Source organism: Dendrobates tinctorius, unplaced genomic scaffold (assembly GCF_039654945.1).
Source record: "Dendrobates tinctorius isolate UK_male_01 unplaced genomic scaffold, ASM3965494v1 ptg000054l, whole genome shotgun sequence".
NCBI lineage: Eukaryota > Metazoa > Chordata > Amphibia > Anura > Dendrobatidae > Dendrobates > Dendrobates tinctorius.
In genome coordinates, this window is record NW_027361722.1 from 4,710,427 (window position 1) to 4,726,100 (window position 15,674).

The 15,674-nt window shown below is 50.2% G+C and overlaps 1 protein-coding gene across 2 annotated transcripts; it reads right to left on the reverse strand.

The window, feature by feature from the left end:
• Positions 1 to 2,573: 2,573 nt before the first annotated feature.
• Positions 2,574 to 15,613, reverse strand: CCDC191 (coiled-coil domain containing 191). Of its 2 annotated transcripts, XM_073577060.1 has the most exons (17): positions 15,370 to 15,613; positions 13,352 to 13,390; positions 12,262 to 12,406; positions 11,688 to 11,828; positions 10,986 to 11,161; positions 9,380 to 9,597; positions 8,978 to 9,110; positions 7,967 to 8,157; positions 7,635 to 7,872; positions 7,023 to 7,456; positions 6,691 to 6,797; positions 4,571 to 4,653; positions 4,200 to 4,301; positions 3,950 to 4,093; positions 3,481 to 3,633; positions 3,057 to 3,211; positions 2,574 to 2,959 (listed from the first exon to the last, which is right to left on the reverse strand). In XM_073577060.1, exons 1-17 carry the CDS (start codon positions 15,493 to 15,495, stop codon positions 2,815 to 2,817), a joined length of 2,730 nt encoding a protein of 909 aa, XP_073433161.1. In that variant the 5' UTR covers positions 15,496 to 15,613; the 3' UTR covers positions 2,574 to 2,814. The 2 variants fall into 2 exon arrangements, with proteins under 2 accessions (XP_073433161.1, XP_073433162.1); XM_073577061.1 differs by lacking the exons at positions 13,352 to 13,390; positions 15,370 to 15,613 and adding an exon at positions 12,710 to 12,923.
• Positions 15,614 to 15,674: the final 61 nt, after the last annotated feature.

Here is a 15,674-nt window from a genome sequence, read left to right on the forward strand (position 1 = left end):
GCAGTCACTGTGTACATACATTACTGATCCTGAGTTACATCCTGTATTATACCCAAGAGCTGCACTCACTATTCTGCTGGTGCAGTCACAGTGTACATACAATACTGATCCTGAATGACGTCCTGTATTCTACTCCAGAGCTGCAGTCACTGTGTACATACATTACTGATCCTGAGTTACATCCTGTATTATACCCAAGAGCTGCACTCACTATTCTGCTGGTGCAGTCACTATATACATACATTACATTACTGATCCTCAGTTACATCCTGTATTATACCCCAGAGCTGCACTCACTATTCTGCTGGTGCAGTCACTGTGTACATACATTACTGATCCTGAATGATGTCCTGTATTATACTCCAGAGCTGCACTCACTATTCTGCTGGTGCAGTCACAGTGTACATACATTACTGATCCTGAATGATGTCCTGTATTATACTCCAGAGCTGCACTCACTATTCTGCTGGTGCAGTCACTGTGTACATACATTACTGATCCTGAATGATGTCCTGTATTATACTCCAGAGCTGCACTCACTATTCTGCTGGTGCAGTCACTGTGTACATACATTACATTACTGATCCAGAATGACGTCCTGTATTCTACTCCAGAGCTGCACTCACTATTCTGTGGTGCAGTCACTGTGTACATACATTACTGATCCTGAATGATATCCTGTGTTATAACCCAGAGCTGCACTCACTATTCTGCTGGTGCAGTCACTGTGTACATACATTACTGATCCTGAGTTACATCCTGTATTCTACTCCAGAGCTGCACTCACTGTTCTGCTGGTGCAGTCACTGTGTACATACATTACATTACTGATCCTGAGTTACATCCTGTATTCTACTCCAGAGCTGCACTCACTGTTCTGCTGGTGCAGTCACTGTGTACATACATTACATTACTGATCCTGAGTTACATCCTGTATTATACTCCAGAGCTGCACTCACTATTCTGCTGGTGCAGTCACTGTGTACATACATTACATTACTGATCCTGAGTTACATCCTGTATTATACTCCAGAGCTGCACTCACTCTTCTGCTGGTGCAGTCACTGTGTACATACATTACATTACTGATCCTGAGTTACATCCTGTATTCTACTCCAGAGCTGCACTCAATATTCTGCTGGTGCAGTCACTGTGTACATACATTACATTACTGATCCTGAGTTACATCCTGTATTATACTCCAGAGCTGCACTCACTATTCTGCTGGTGCAGTCACAGTGTACATACAATACTGATCCTGAATGACGTCCTGTATTCTACTCCAGAGCTGCAGTCACTGTGTACATACATTACTGATCCTGAGTTACATCCTGTATTATACCCAAGAGCTGCACTCACTATTCTGCTGGTGCAGTCACTATATACATACATTACATTACTGATCCTCAGTTACATCCTGTATTATACCCCAGAGCTGCACTCACTATTCTGCTGGTGCAGTCACTGTGTACATACATTACTGATCCTGAATGATGTCCTGTATTATACTCCAGAGCTGCACTCACTATTCTGCTGGTGCAGTCACAGTGTACATACATTACTGATCCTGAATGATGTCCTGTATTATACTCCAGAGCTGCACTCACTATTCTGCTGGTGCAGTCACTGTGTACATACATTACATTACTGATCCTGAGTTGCATCCTGTATTATACTCCAGAGCTGCACTCACTATTCTGCTGGTGCAGTCACTGTGTACATACATTACTGATCCTGAATGATGTCCTGTATTATAACCCAGAGCTGCACTCACTATTCTGCTGGTGCAGTCACAGTGTACATACATTACTGATCCTGAATGATGTCCTGTATTATACTCCAGAGCTGCACTCACTATTCTGCTGGTGCTGTCACTGTGTACATACATTACATTACTGATCCAGAATGACGTCCTGTATTCTACTCCAGAGCTGCACTCACTATTCTGTGGTGCAGTCACTGTGTACATACATTACTGATCCTGAATGATATCCTGTGTTATAACCCAGAGCTGCACTCACTATTCTGCTGGTGCAGTCACTGTGTACATACATTACTGATCCTGAGTTACATCCTGTATTCTACTCCAGAGCTGCACTCACTGTTCTGCTGGTGCAGTCACTGTGTACATACATTACATTACTGATCCTGAGTTACATCCTGTATTATACTCCAGAGCTGCACTCACTATTCTGCTGGTGCAGTCACTGTGTACATACATTACATTACTGATCCTGAGTTACATCCGGTATTATAACCCAGAGCAGCACTCACTATTCTGCTGGTGCAGTCACTGTGTACATACATTACATTACTGATCCTGAGTTACATCCTGTATTATACTCCAGAGCTGCACTCACTCTTCTGCTGGTGCAGTCACTGTGTACATACATTACATTACTGATCCTGAGTTACATTCTGTATTATACTCCAGAGCTGCACTCACTATTCTGCTGGTGCAGTCACTGTGTACATACATTACATTACTGATCCTGAGTTACATCCTGTATTATACCCCAGAGCTGCACTCACTATTCTGCTGGAGGAGCCACTGCACAGTGAATAATTAGGGATCGTTTACAGAAACGTTCTTTATGTGAAGCTTCTTTTTCTAGTAAAGTCTCGTTAGTTTTACAGTCGGCTGCTTCCCGCTCCTGAGTGCGGAGCTCCTGCTGCAGATGATGGAGGTTGTGCGGAGCTCCTGCTGCAGATGATGGCGGTTATGTGGAGCTCCTGCTGCAGATGATGGCGGCTGTGCGGAGCTCCTGCTGCAGATGATGGAGGTTGTGCTCCGCCAGGTCGGTTGCTTCCTCCTCACATTTCTCTCTTCATAGTGAAGTCGGGGAGGAGTTCGGCCACCCTCTTCCTCAGCGCGTCTCTTCGCTCCTCCTGTAATCTCAGCGCTCTCATCTCCTCTGGGAACCGTCTCCACGTTCTGAGCGCGCTCAGTAGGATTCTCCTGGAGGACAGTGTGGTGCAGTAATGAAGATTTGTCTATACCCCGCTGTGGCGCCCCCTGCTGCGTACACAGTGCAGCTTCTGTCATCTGCACCCACCTTTGGTTGTGCTCTGCTGCCATCCTCTGCTTCTCCCACATGGCCATCTTCTCCTCCTGCGCCACGTTCAGCCAGGAGAGGAACGTCCGTCTCTGGAGATTCGCCTTGTGGCGCCGCGCTGCTCTCTCCTCCTGGATGGACAGGTAGTCCTTATACTGGAAGATGGAGGCATGCATTACTATGGTCCCTATGACAGTGATGCCGGGCCGGGGCTGCGACATAAAACTCTGCTACATCTGTAACAGAACCGAGCAGGAGCTTCTGAATCGCAGTCATTTTTGCTAGGAGTTAAAGGGACAGTCCACTGTTCAGGAGGTCTGCATTAACCAGCGTCCCTTCCTGCTTGGTTGCTCGGGGTCCTCTCCCTTAGTGTTGGATGTCCAGGAGATCCTCGTGGAGCCATGAGCGACGGGGCACAACTCACCTTCAGCCAGTGCCGGAAGATTCTCCGTAAGAGTAAGGTGGTGCACAGCTGCTCTGCCCGCCGGACCTTCTTGGACATGAGCTCCCTCGCTGCTTGTGACCAGCAGAGGAGGCCGCGTCTCAGGTGGGCACGACGGTGATGAGACTCTGCCCGCTGCACAGGAGGAAGGTGGAAAGATGGCAGAAGATTAGGTTGGGATTGGAAACAGTGAGTAAGCTTGTGAACAGCCGAGCTCCTATAATGCAGGGTCTGTACAGTAAATACATCATTAATCTCCATGGGGACACTGAACAAGTAACACATCCTGGGGGATTGCAGCTCTGAAGCCATTAATGCAGCATGTATACTGTACATAGAGGGTTCATCATGCTGGATATTATACTATGATGTCTGAGGTGGAGCTGCAGCCTCCAAACCGTAGAAAAAGATGACGTGTCCGCCTGTGACACCACCGGCGCTCTGTCGTTACCTCCACGTTCTGACTGCGTTGCACCAGCAGCTTCTTCCAGGGCGCCAGGCCGCAGGACCTCAGCAGCCGCTGCTCATTGTGCCGCTCCGCTCTCCGCAGCAGCTCCTCTTCTTTCTGCAAACGCCTTTGCTTCTCCTCTTCTTTCTGGCAAATCAAGTGACCAGGATGAGCGGTCAGCAACATGGCGGCTGTGCGGGTCGTCTTACGATCAGGCGGTGGGCCCGGTGCGGTGTGGGGGGGGGAACACTACCTGTCTCTGCAGCCTCTTCTCCTCCCTCTTCTTCTCCAGCTGCGCCTCCTTCTCCGCCAACTCCAACTGCAGCCTCTGCTCCTCTGCCGCCCGCAGCTCCGCCTGTAGGTGAGGAGGGAGACGTAGCGTCATCTAGGGCCACAGTCACACATCCGTCTACAAAGGATCTGTCAAATATGGACGACACGCAGATGGACGCTGCAGCACAATGTCCGCTGTCTGCGTGTCAACCGAGGCTCACGGATCCCCAATCACATATCTGGAGTGTGACCGGCTCTGTGACCTCTGGGGGTCGTGCGCTGTCCCCCACAGCTGTGTGAATGGCGCCTTACAGATATATGTGGAGACCCGGTAATTGTAAGATTCCTCACCAGCCTCTCCTCCTCCCGCCTCTTCCTCATCTCCTCCAGTAATCGCCTCCTTTCTGCTCGCTGTGCCGCTCTCTCCTCCATGGCTGCAATGAGAAAGTAGGAAAAAAAAAAATCAATGGAAATGATAATCACAAGAAAGCCGCTTCTGAAAGTTGTCAGCATTGCCCCCCCGCTGTGAGCAACCGTGACATCGTGCATTCTCCCTCCTCGTCATCAACCGTGACACCACGAGTCCTCCCTCCGTCATCAACAGTGACATCGCGCATCCTCCCTCCCCACATCAGCAACCACAACAATGCATGTCCTCCCAGTAAGCAACTGCAACACCATGCATCCTCCCTCCCAGTCATCAACCGCAACACAGCGAGTCCTCCCTCGCCGTCATCGACTGCGACTCCATGAGTCCTCCCTCCCATCAACTGCGACACCGCGAGTCCTCCCGTCATCAACCGTGACATTGCGCATCCTTCCTCCCCGTCATTAACCGCGACACCACGAGTCCTCCCTCTCCGTCATCAACCATGACATCGCGCATCCTCTCTCCCCATCATCAACCGCAACAGCACGAGTCCTCCCTCTCCATCATTAACCATGACATCGCGCATCCTCTCTCCCCGTCATCAACCGCAACACAGCGAGTCCTCCCTCTCCGTCATCAACCATGACATCGCGCATCCTCTCTCCCCATCATCAACCGCAACAGCACGAGTCCTCCCTCTCCGTCATCAACCATGACATCGCGCATCCTCTCTCCCCGTCATCAACCGCAACACAGCGAGTCCTCCCTCTCCGTCATCGACTGCGACACCATGAGTCCTCCCTCCCATTAACTGCGACACCGCGAGTCCTCCCTCCCGTCATCAACCATGACATCGCGCATCCTCTCTCCCCATCATCAACCGCAACAGCACGAGTCCTCCCTCTCCGTCATCAACCATGACATCGCGCATCCTCCCTCCCCATCATCAACCGCAACAGCACGAGTCCTCCCTCTCCGTCATCAACCATGACATCGCGCATCCTCTCTCCCCGTCATCAACCGCAACACAGCGAGTCCTCCCTCTCCATCATCGACTGCGACACCATGAGTCCTCCCTCCCATCAACTGCGACACCGCGAGTCCTCCCTCCCGTCATCAACCATGACATCGCGCATCCTCTCTCCCCATCATCAACCGCAACAGCACGAGTCCTCCCTCTCCGTCATCAACCATGACATCGCGCATCCTCCCTCCCCGTCATCAACCGCAACACAGCGAGTCCTCCCTCTCCGTCATCGACTGCGACACCATGAGTCCTCCCTCCCATCAACTGCGACACCGCGAGTCCTCCCTCCCGTCATCAACCATGACATCGCGCATCCTCTCTCCCCATCATCAACCGCAACAGCACGAGTCCTCCCTCTCCGTCATCAACCATGACATCGCGCATCCTCCCTCCCCGTCATCAACCGCAACACAGCGAGTCCTCCCTCTCCGTCATCGACTGCGACACCATGAGTCCTCCCTCCCATCAACTGCGACACCGCGAGTCCTCCCTCCCGTCATCAACCGTGACATTGCGCATCCTTCCTCCCCGTCATTAACCGCGACACTGCGAGTCCTCCCGCTCTGTCAACCGTGACATCACGCATCCTCCCTCCCCATCAGCAACCGCAACACCACGAGTCCTCCCTCTCCGTCAACCATGACATCGCGCATCCTCTCTCCCCGTCAACAACCGCAACAGCACGAGTCCTCGCTCTCCGTCATCAACCATGACATCGCGCATTTCCCTCCCCATCAGCAACAGCAACACCATGAGTACTCCCTCCCGGTCAACCGCGACACCGAGAGTCCTCCCTCTCCGTCATCAACCGTGACATCGCGCTTCCTCTCTCCCCGTCATCAACCACAACAGCACAAGTCCTCCCTCTCCGTCATCAACCATGACATTGCGCATCCTCCCTCATCAGCAACAACAAAGCGCGTCCTCCTCGTGAGTAACCGCAACAATGCATGTCCTCCCAGTGAGCAACTGCAACACCGTGCAGCCTCCCTCCCCGTCATCAACCGCGACACCGCGAGTCCTCCCTCCCTGTGAATTTGCCCCGTTCAGGTCCCTCCAGCCTCTGGTTCCTACCAGTCACTGCAGGATGGGGGGTGGAGGATCCGCCATTTCTCCAGGGTGCGGTGCTGTGCGGGGGGCTTGTACTGGGCCGTTCCGATGGTTTAGATGATAGCGGCAATCTATGAAGACACAACCCAGACAGGACACATGGGCAGCAGTGATGTCCACACTGGAGGCGACACCCAGCTTTCCTGGAGTCCTGAAGGACACATCATCTAGTTATGAACATATTCTACATATTGGCAGCAGACGTGGCCGCCGTTTACTGTCTCCCAGCCGTGCCTGATCAGATATAAAACCACGGCTTGTTTATAAAGCAGCGCTGAATATGAGAGGTTTGGTACCTGGGAGGCGCCTCACGTGCCGGGCGGCTCGGGGTAGGAGGCGCACTGCCCGTCCTCTGGGTGACCCTGGGCCCAGACAGCTCTGCAGTCACAGCGGTGGCGTTTTTGGCTTCCCGCTTGGCGATCATCAGTCTCTGGTTCTCCATTAGTCCCAGGATCATCTCTTTCTGCTCCTGCAGCTGCCGCCTTTGCTCCTCGATCAGCTTCTGCTGGAAAGTGTGACGGTTCTCAAAGTTTTCCCCGTACGGGGGGACCTTCCTGTGGTGGGGAGACCCCTGGGGGGCGCTGCGATGCTGCTGCAGCTCTTCGGGAGTGAGGGACGCATGCTGCAGGGTGACCTGCCAGGCGTGCCGGGGACCAGCCTTTGGCTTCTCTGCGCTCGTCTTGTGGGATGTGACGGGAGCCTCGGTCTTGGAGCTTCTGCTCGTGTCCACCTACAAAGAGACAAAGTCTTTCTATGAGATCAAAAGATTTCAGCTCTGAGGGAAGTCAACGCTGACCTGAAATAACGCAGCTGCAGTGTGAATCCAGTGCGATTAGTCTCAGCACCTGCAGTCCGGCTCCATATGAACTGACCCCATTACTAAGCTTTCTGGTGATAGGAGGAGTTACCCGAGTCTCGGTGGCCTCGTGGCTGCGGACAGTCGCCTCCGTCTGCTCTGCGTTGCTCTGTCTCCACCCCCCGACCGATGAGGCTGCATCCAGGAGAGCCGCCATCTTCCTCTTAGTCTCCTCTTTCTGCGCTTCCAGCTCTCGCTTCTCCTTCTCGCCTCGACACCAGAGCTGCCATTCAATCAGGCAGCGGCGCAGGAGGCGATAGCTGTAGCACTCCGCGGCGGCCTGCAGTTTCCTGCGGTCAGTGAGTAAGAGCACCCAGGACATAGATGGGAACAGTGATACAAGTATGTGCAACCATTCACACGTGTCCTCCTAGGATCACGCACCGTTTCTGATCCCTCAGGTTCTTCTCCATCTGTCGGGTCTCCCGCTCCATCTTTCCTGACCACACGTGGTCCCTCCAGGCCCGGAACGTCCTCAGCTGAAGCCTCCAGTCGGCCAGGGCCCGTGCCTTCCCCATCTTCACCCTGCGCTCCAGGACCAGCTTGTACCAGGCTGAGAAGTGATTCTGAAGACACTGCCGAGACGTGAGCACAAGAATCAGGAATAATGACCCCACTAATGTGTTTAGGGGGCGCCAGGGTCCGGGGAGAGCCGCCTGTAATCAGCACAATAATTAGAAATGTTCCCAAGCCCCTTCCTGTTCCGTCACTGAAGTGGCTGATAACAGGGAGCACTAGGCAGTCTCCCCCCAGCATGAAGTGGCAGATAGCAGGGAGCACTAGGCAGTCTCCCCCCAGCATGAAGTGGCAGATAGCAGGAAACACTAGGAAGTCTCCCCCCCAGCATGAAGTGGCAGATAGCAGGGAACACCAGGCAGTCTCTCCCCCCAGCATGAAGTGGCAGATAGCAGGGAACACTAGGCAGTCTCCCCCCAGCATGAAGTGGCAGATAGCAGGGAACACTAGGCAGTCTCCCCCCAGCATGAATTGGCAGATAGCAGGAAACACTAGGCAGTCACCCCCCAGCATGAATTGGCAGATAGCAGGGAACACTAGGCAGGCTCCCCCCAGCATGAAGTGGCAGATAGCAGGGAACACTAGGCAGTCTCCCCCCCCAGCATGAAGTGGCAGATAGCAGGGAACACTAGGCAGTCTCCCCCCAGCATGAAGTGGCAGATAGCAGGGAACACTAGGCAGTCTCCCCCCAGCATGAATTGGCAGATAGCAGGAAACACTAGGCAGTCACCCCCCAGCATGAAGTGGCAGATAGCAGGGAACACAAGGCAGTCTCCCCCAGCATGAAGTGGCAGATAGCAGGGAACACTAGGCAGTCTCCCCCCAGCATGACGAGGCAGATAGCAGGGAGCAATAGATTACTTGCTGTGGCCCTCTCACCCTGTGGTTTTCAGCGTAGATCTGATGGAGCAGCTCCTGGATCTTCTCCCGTTTCGCCAGTCTCCTCTCCGGCTCCTGAGACGCTGGCTGTGCCGGCTCCTTCTTCTTCTGCAGCTCCTGCCTCTTCACCTCTCTACAAAGACAAGAAACCTCCAGTAAGGAGAACAGAATGGATCTGAGAGTCTTTGGAAAGTTGAGTGACAGCTAATACAGCCGCCATTATGGCAGTCACCCAACTTTCCCAGGTCCTTGAATGACTGCCATAAACATGCATGGACTCAGATACGTATCTAATGTGCCACTCAGGTGTCTGGGAGAGCTGGGTGAAGCCTGTGGATAGATGTCATGTATGGCGGCTGTCAGTACGGAGTAGTGTCATGGGGGTCACACTCTTACGCTCACCTCGCCTCCTCCATCACTCTCCGACGCGCGCCCATCTCTTTGCGCAGTTTCACCATCTCTCTCTGGATCTCCTCCTCCTCCTTCTTGGCCTTCAGCGCTTTCTGCTTGTTCTCCTCCTGCAGCAGCAGCTGCGCCTCTGACAGAACAGACTTCTTCAGCGCCAGCTCCTGCCTCCGCCGCTCCATCTCCCTCTGCCGTTGAGCCCGGTTCTCCTTCACCTGCGCAAATCACGCGACATCTCGTTATGATCCTGTATGTGGGACGGCTGATTATCGCATAAACAATTCATTGATGGACTGAACCTCTACAATTATTACACTAGAATTGTCCAATAAATAGTTAGGATCTGGCACTTCCAAGATACATATAATCAGAGAAATTTCCGGACTTACATAACAGCATTTGCCGAAAAAAATGAAGAGATCCAGAAAAAATTATATTAAAATGACATATTTATTAGTTAGACATAAAAATTAGAAAAATAAGAGAAAATGCCCAGTAGGAGGCGCACATATGCCCTCACAGTACTAATAATGAGGCATGTGTAGGTAATAGAAGTCAGATATGGAAAACAATTAAAGAGCCATAATTAACTCCATAAATCCTCACAACCATGAAAAAGGCCAATGTATTTAATAAATAAGGTACAGCGGCAACATGACCACTAAGTCTAAGTCCCTATACCAATAAAAGTATATAACAAAGTATAACGGCAACATGACCACTAAGTCTAAGTCGTTATACCAATATAAGCGAACAACTAATAACCCAGTGAGCCAAATGAGGATAAATAAGCCATAAGTAACATTACCTAGACGCTGTGAGCACAAATAGCGGTGGGCGCTGCAGCCTCCTCCACCACACGCCCCCGGAAGAAGCTTGTTGCGAAACGCACGTTGGGGTGGAGGAGGCTGCAGCGCCCACCGCTATTTGTGCTCACAGCGTCTAGGTAATGTTACTTATGGCTTATTTATCCTCATTTGGCTCACTGGGTTATTAGTTGTTCGCTTATATTGGTATAACGACTTAGACTTAGTGGTCATGTTGCCGCTGTACCTTATTTATTAAATACATTGGCCTTTTTCATGGTTGTGAGGATTTATGGAGTTAATTATAGCTCTTTAATTGTTTTCCATATCTGACTTCCATTACCTACACATGCCTCATTATTATTACTGTGAGGGCATATGTGCGCCTCCTACTGGGCATTTTCTCTTATTTTTCTAATTTTTATGTCTAATTAATAAATATGTCATTTTAATATAATTTTTTCTGGATCTCTTCATTTTTTTCGGCAAATGCTGTTATGCAAGTCCGGAAATTTCTCTGATTATATGAACCTCTACAATGCAAGATTTACCGAGCAGTGCTGCAGTGTAAAGCATAGAGGAGGGACAGAGATAGAGCTTAGATCCAAATGGGAGGTGGATTTTAGACTTACTTAAACTCCCAACAGACAACGCATCCAAGCTAGAGTCACTTAATTATAAAGCAAAGCTGCAGTGTACAGCATGGGTCAGAGGAACGTCCGCTACTCAATGGGGTAGAAGCCAATAATATAAAGGGGGAAATTTGGGGAAGTAATTTGTGTGATTTTTCACCGCACCTGTTGGTGTCTCAATTCCATGGTGACTCGCAGGTCTTTTTGTGTTGTGTTCTTTATTTTCTCACTCTTGAGACTTTCCAATATCCCAGAATCCGCCACTTCCTTCTCTAAAAGTGTCTGCAGGAAGTCCTGAGTGTTTGCGCTCTCTGTTTCTTTCTCCAGATAATTATAGAGATCTGCAAGATGCATGAAATAAATTGTGTAATGCTTATTTCTAGGCCTAAAGGTCTCTGACCGTGAGCAGCTAGCCAAAACAGAGGACTATGGCGGATGCGCTAGAACGTGGATGGCAGCAGTGTGTCTCTCCCCTGATCAGGCCCACATAAAAAATTACATTAATACTGTATACATGGAAGCTGTGATTAAAGGGAGGATGTCAGACCCCATTATAGTGCCCAAAAATACTACATGGCCTTGTATTGTGCAGCTAGCCAACATAGGGAAAGACTGTAGCCGACAATGGTACTAAGCTGAGGATGGATTCCATGTGCTGCTATGTGGTTCCCTTACACAGCCCCAAACACAAACACACACAAAAAAATCACTGTATAGAAGACATTAAGGGGTGAGGTTAGACCCCCTTACAGTCCATAATATACATAGTGCATCACATTGTCTAGCTAGGCACAAGACAGCCTGTGGGTTGTTGAGGTTAGGTTAGGCCCCATTACGGTACCCCAATAATTTCCCTCATCATCTTACCGTCAAATCTGCTATACTTGATGAACTCTGGAGGGGACGGTCTTGCTGGCTCCATAATGTCCACTTCGGGATCATTGTCATCATCGCTCGCAAGCTCTACTTTCAGCTTATTGCTCAACCACCCGCTCAGCAGATCCTGGGCTGAAGAGTTAAATATTAAAGTCACCAAAGTACATCCCCACCATCCATAGTTATATGATCCTCCTTTCTTGTACAGTGTAGAAAGAAACTGTGCTGCTGCCTGGAAACCTCCATGAAGCTGCTGTCGGTGGAGATTATAAATTAATAATTACTCTAACAATGGCAGGTAAGACCACCAGGATAAGTGACCCCCATGAACAACGGCCAAACATTCTGATTGTACCGTATCTCCATTGGATATTTCTCTGCTCATTCACAGCAGGACAATAATACATCATAAAAGGACTAATAGAAACACAAAATAAAACCAAAAGATGCATCAACAGCAGCAGCATGCTGATGGTTTCCAAACCAAGGAAAAGAAACAGAAACCTAGCAACAAGCTGTAATGTCCATACAGCTCTGATCCTTCAGTCTCCTCCCGGGACGTTACCTTCAGTATAAGCATCGTCATGGTCGTGCAGCTGATCCACAGACTGCAGGGTCAGCGCTGGGTGCGGGGGTTTCTGGGCACGCTGGGTGGGCTTCTTGGGTGAAAACACTTCAGATACAGCAAATTCTGATGCCTGCTCCACGCGCTATACAGGAGAAGTGAGAATTAGCAAAGGACGAGCTTCAGCACATCAGACACAGGCGATACAAGATGGGGAGGGGACACGATAGGGTTCTCATGCGGGCATCACATGGGGAGGCAACAGGGCCTTGGGAGGGGTTGTTAATAAACGCAACACAGAGGGTTGAAGGGACAGTAACAAACGTAACACAGGGCAGTAATAAATGTGACACAAGGGGCAGTAATAAACAACAAAGTTACAGGGATACTGTGTGGTGTAGTGAGCCTGTGTGTCAAGCAGGTGGCGCTCACCAGGTTATTTTCTCACCTGCTGTAACTATCCGCATACACAACAATAATCCGTTATGATTGCGGCATTTTTGCTTTTTTTGTGTTTTCCTCTTTTTTTATTATGTTTCTTTGGTGCAGATTTCATATAATTTTGTTGTTTGGGGTTTTTTTTGCGTCACCACACATCTCCCCCATAGAAGCCTCGGGAGAAAACCGTCCCAGAGCCGCACAGTTCAGCCTCTCCGCACACTGAGGACACAAGTGAAATCACATCCACTTTACTGAGCTGTCAATCACAGAGAATAGTTCAGCGTCTGCGCGATGTGAGAACAGTGTCTGGATGAGAATCTATAAGTCTCTGTGCCGCGTTCAGCAGTAGATAGAAAAATCTTCAGAGTTAAGAATCCTCAGTGGTTGATTAATGGCTGCTAGTATCAACCACGGAGGATTCTTAATTCTGAATATTTCTGGATGAGAACCTGGAAGCCGTTATGTGGCCCCGAGGAGCCGGCCCCAGATCAGCGGCTGCAGCGCTCCCATTATGTGGCGACTATATACACGGAGCAGCCAGGAGTATACAGCACCACGGTCTATATACACAGGGGACAGAGAGAAAAGATGGAAGTGTAGCATCTGCATCCGAGCCTCTGCTGACATCTGAAGCCTGCAGGGTCCGTACCTTAATCCAATGCTCCACGTTGTCATAGTCAAAGGCCGCCTGCAGAAACAACAAGATCAGATCATAACAGTGTATCTAATCCTATCCTGTGTGATACTGACTGCTGATCCGTGTATCTAATCCTCTCCTGTGTGATACTGACTGCTGAGCCGTGTATCTAATCCTCTCCTGTGTGATACTGACTGCTGAGCCGTGTATCTAATCCTCTCCTGTGTGATACTGACTGCTGAGCCGTGTATCTAATCCTCTCCTGTGTGATACTGACTGCTGATCCGTGTATCTAATCCTCTCCTGTGTGATACTGACTGCTGATCCGTGTATCTAATCCTCTCCTGTGTGATACTGACTGCTGATCCGTGTATCTAATCCTCTCCTGTGTGATACTGACTGCTGAGCCGTGTATCTAATCCTCTCCTGTGTGATACTGACTGCTGAGCCGTGTATCTAATCCTCTCCTGTGTGATACTGACTGCTGAGCCGTGTATCTAATCCTATCCTGTGTGATACTGACTGCTGATCCGTGTATCTAATCCTCTCCTGTGTGATACTGACTGCTGATCCGTGTATCTAATCCTCTCCTGTGTGATACTGACTGCTGAGCCGTGTATCTAATCCTCTCCTGTGTGATACTGACTGCTGAGCCGTGTATCTAATCCTCTCCTGTGTGATACTGACTGCTGAGCCGTATATCTAATCCTATCCTGTGTGATACTGACTGCTGAGCCGTGTATCTAATCCTCTCCTGTGTGATACTGACTGCTGATCCGTGTATCTAATCCTCTCCTGTGATACTGACTGCTGAGCCGTGTATCTCATCCTGTCCTGTGTGATACTGGGCCGTGTATCTAATTCTATCCTGTGTGATGCTGAGCCGTGTATCTAATACTCTCCTGTGTGATACTGACTGCTGAGCCGTGTATCTAATCCTCTCCTGTGTGATACTGACTGCTGATCCGTGTATCTAATCCTATCCTATGTGATACTGTCTGCTGAGCCGTGTATCTAATCCTCTCCTGTGTGATACTGACTGCTGAGCCGTGTATCTAATCCTCTCCTGTGTAATACTGACTGCTGAGCCGTGTATCTAATCCTCTCCTGTGTGATACTGACTGCTGAGCCGTGTATCTAATCCTCTCCTGTGTGATACTGACTGCTCATCCGTGTATCTAATCCTCTCCTGTGTGATACTGACTGCTGATCCGTGTATCTAATCCTCTCCTGTGTGATACTGACTGCTGATCCGTGTATCTAATCCTCTCCTGTGTGATACTGACTGCTGATCCGTGTATCTAATCCTCTCCTGTGTGATACTGACTGCTGAGCCGTGTAGCTAATCCTCTCCTGTGTGATACTGACTGCTGATCCGTGTATCTAATCCTATCCTGTGTGATACTGACTGCTGAGCCGTGTATCTAATCCTCTCCTGTGTGATACTGACTGCTGATCCGTGTATCTAATCCTCTCCTGTGTGATACTGACTGCTGAGCTGTGTATCTAATCCTCTCCTGTGTGATACTGACTGCTGATCCGTGTATCTAATCCTCTCCTGTGTGATACTGACTGCTGATCCGTGTATCTAATCCTCTCCTGTGTGATACTGACTGCTGAGCTGTGTATCTAATCCTCTCCTGTGTGATACTGACTGCTGATCCGTGTATCTAATCCTATCCTGTGTGATACTGTCTGCTGAGCCGTGTATCTAATCCTATCCTGTGTGATACTGACTGCTGATCCGTGTATCTAATCCTATCCTGTGTGATACTGACTGCTGATCCGTGTACCTAATCCTCTCCTGTGATACTGACTGCTGAGCCGTGTATCTCATCCTGTCCTGTGTGATACTGGGCCGTGTATCTAATCCTCTCCTGTGTGATACTGACTGCTGAGCCGTGTATCTAATCCTCTCCTGTGTGATACTGGGCCGTGTATCTAATTCTGTCACGTGTGCTGTATCTCAGCTCGCTGCAGCACGTGGATAACGCTGGTGTCAGTACTCGGCTTTAGTCCCAGGCTCTGACCTTCGTCTTGGGTTCGGTGCTCTGCCGCCTCCACCGGTACAGCTCCGGCTTGAGGTGCAGCTGCCGCTCGTGGTTCCCGGCTCTCATGGCGTCCCCGGTCCCTTTGAGCATCCTCCAGTCCCCCATCGGGCTCACCTGCAGGCAGAGGTGCAAAGACGCAGATGCATGCTGGGAGTTGTAGTTCTTCACATCCACCCCCTACTTCTCTCAGATAGACGGCAGCGCCTGACTGGACTACAAATCCCGAAAAGCTTCACTTGTAACGGAAGCGTCCAGCTGTTCCCATAGTTACAGTACACAGAGAA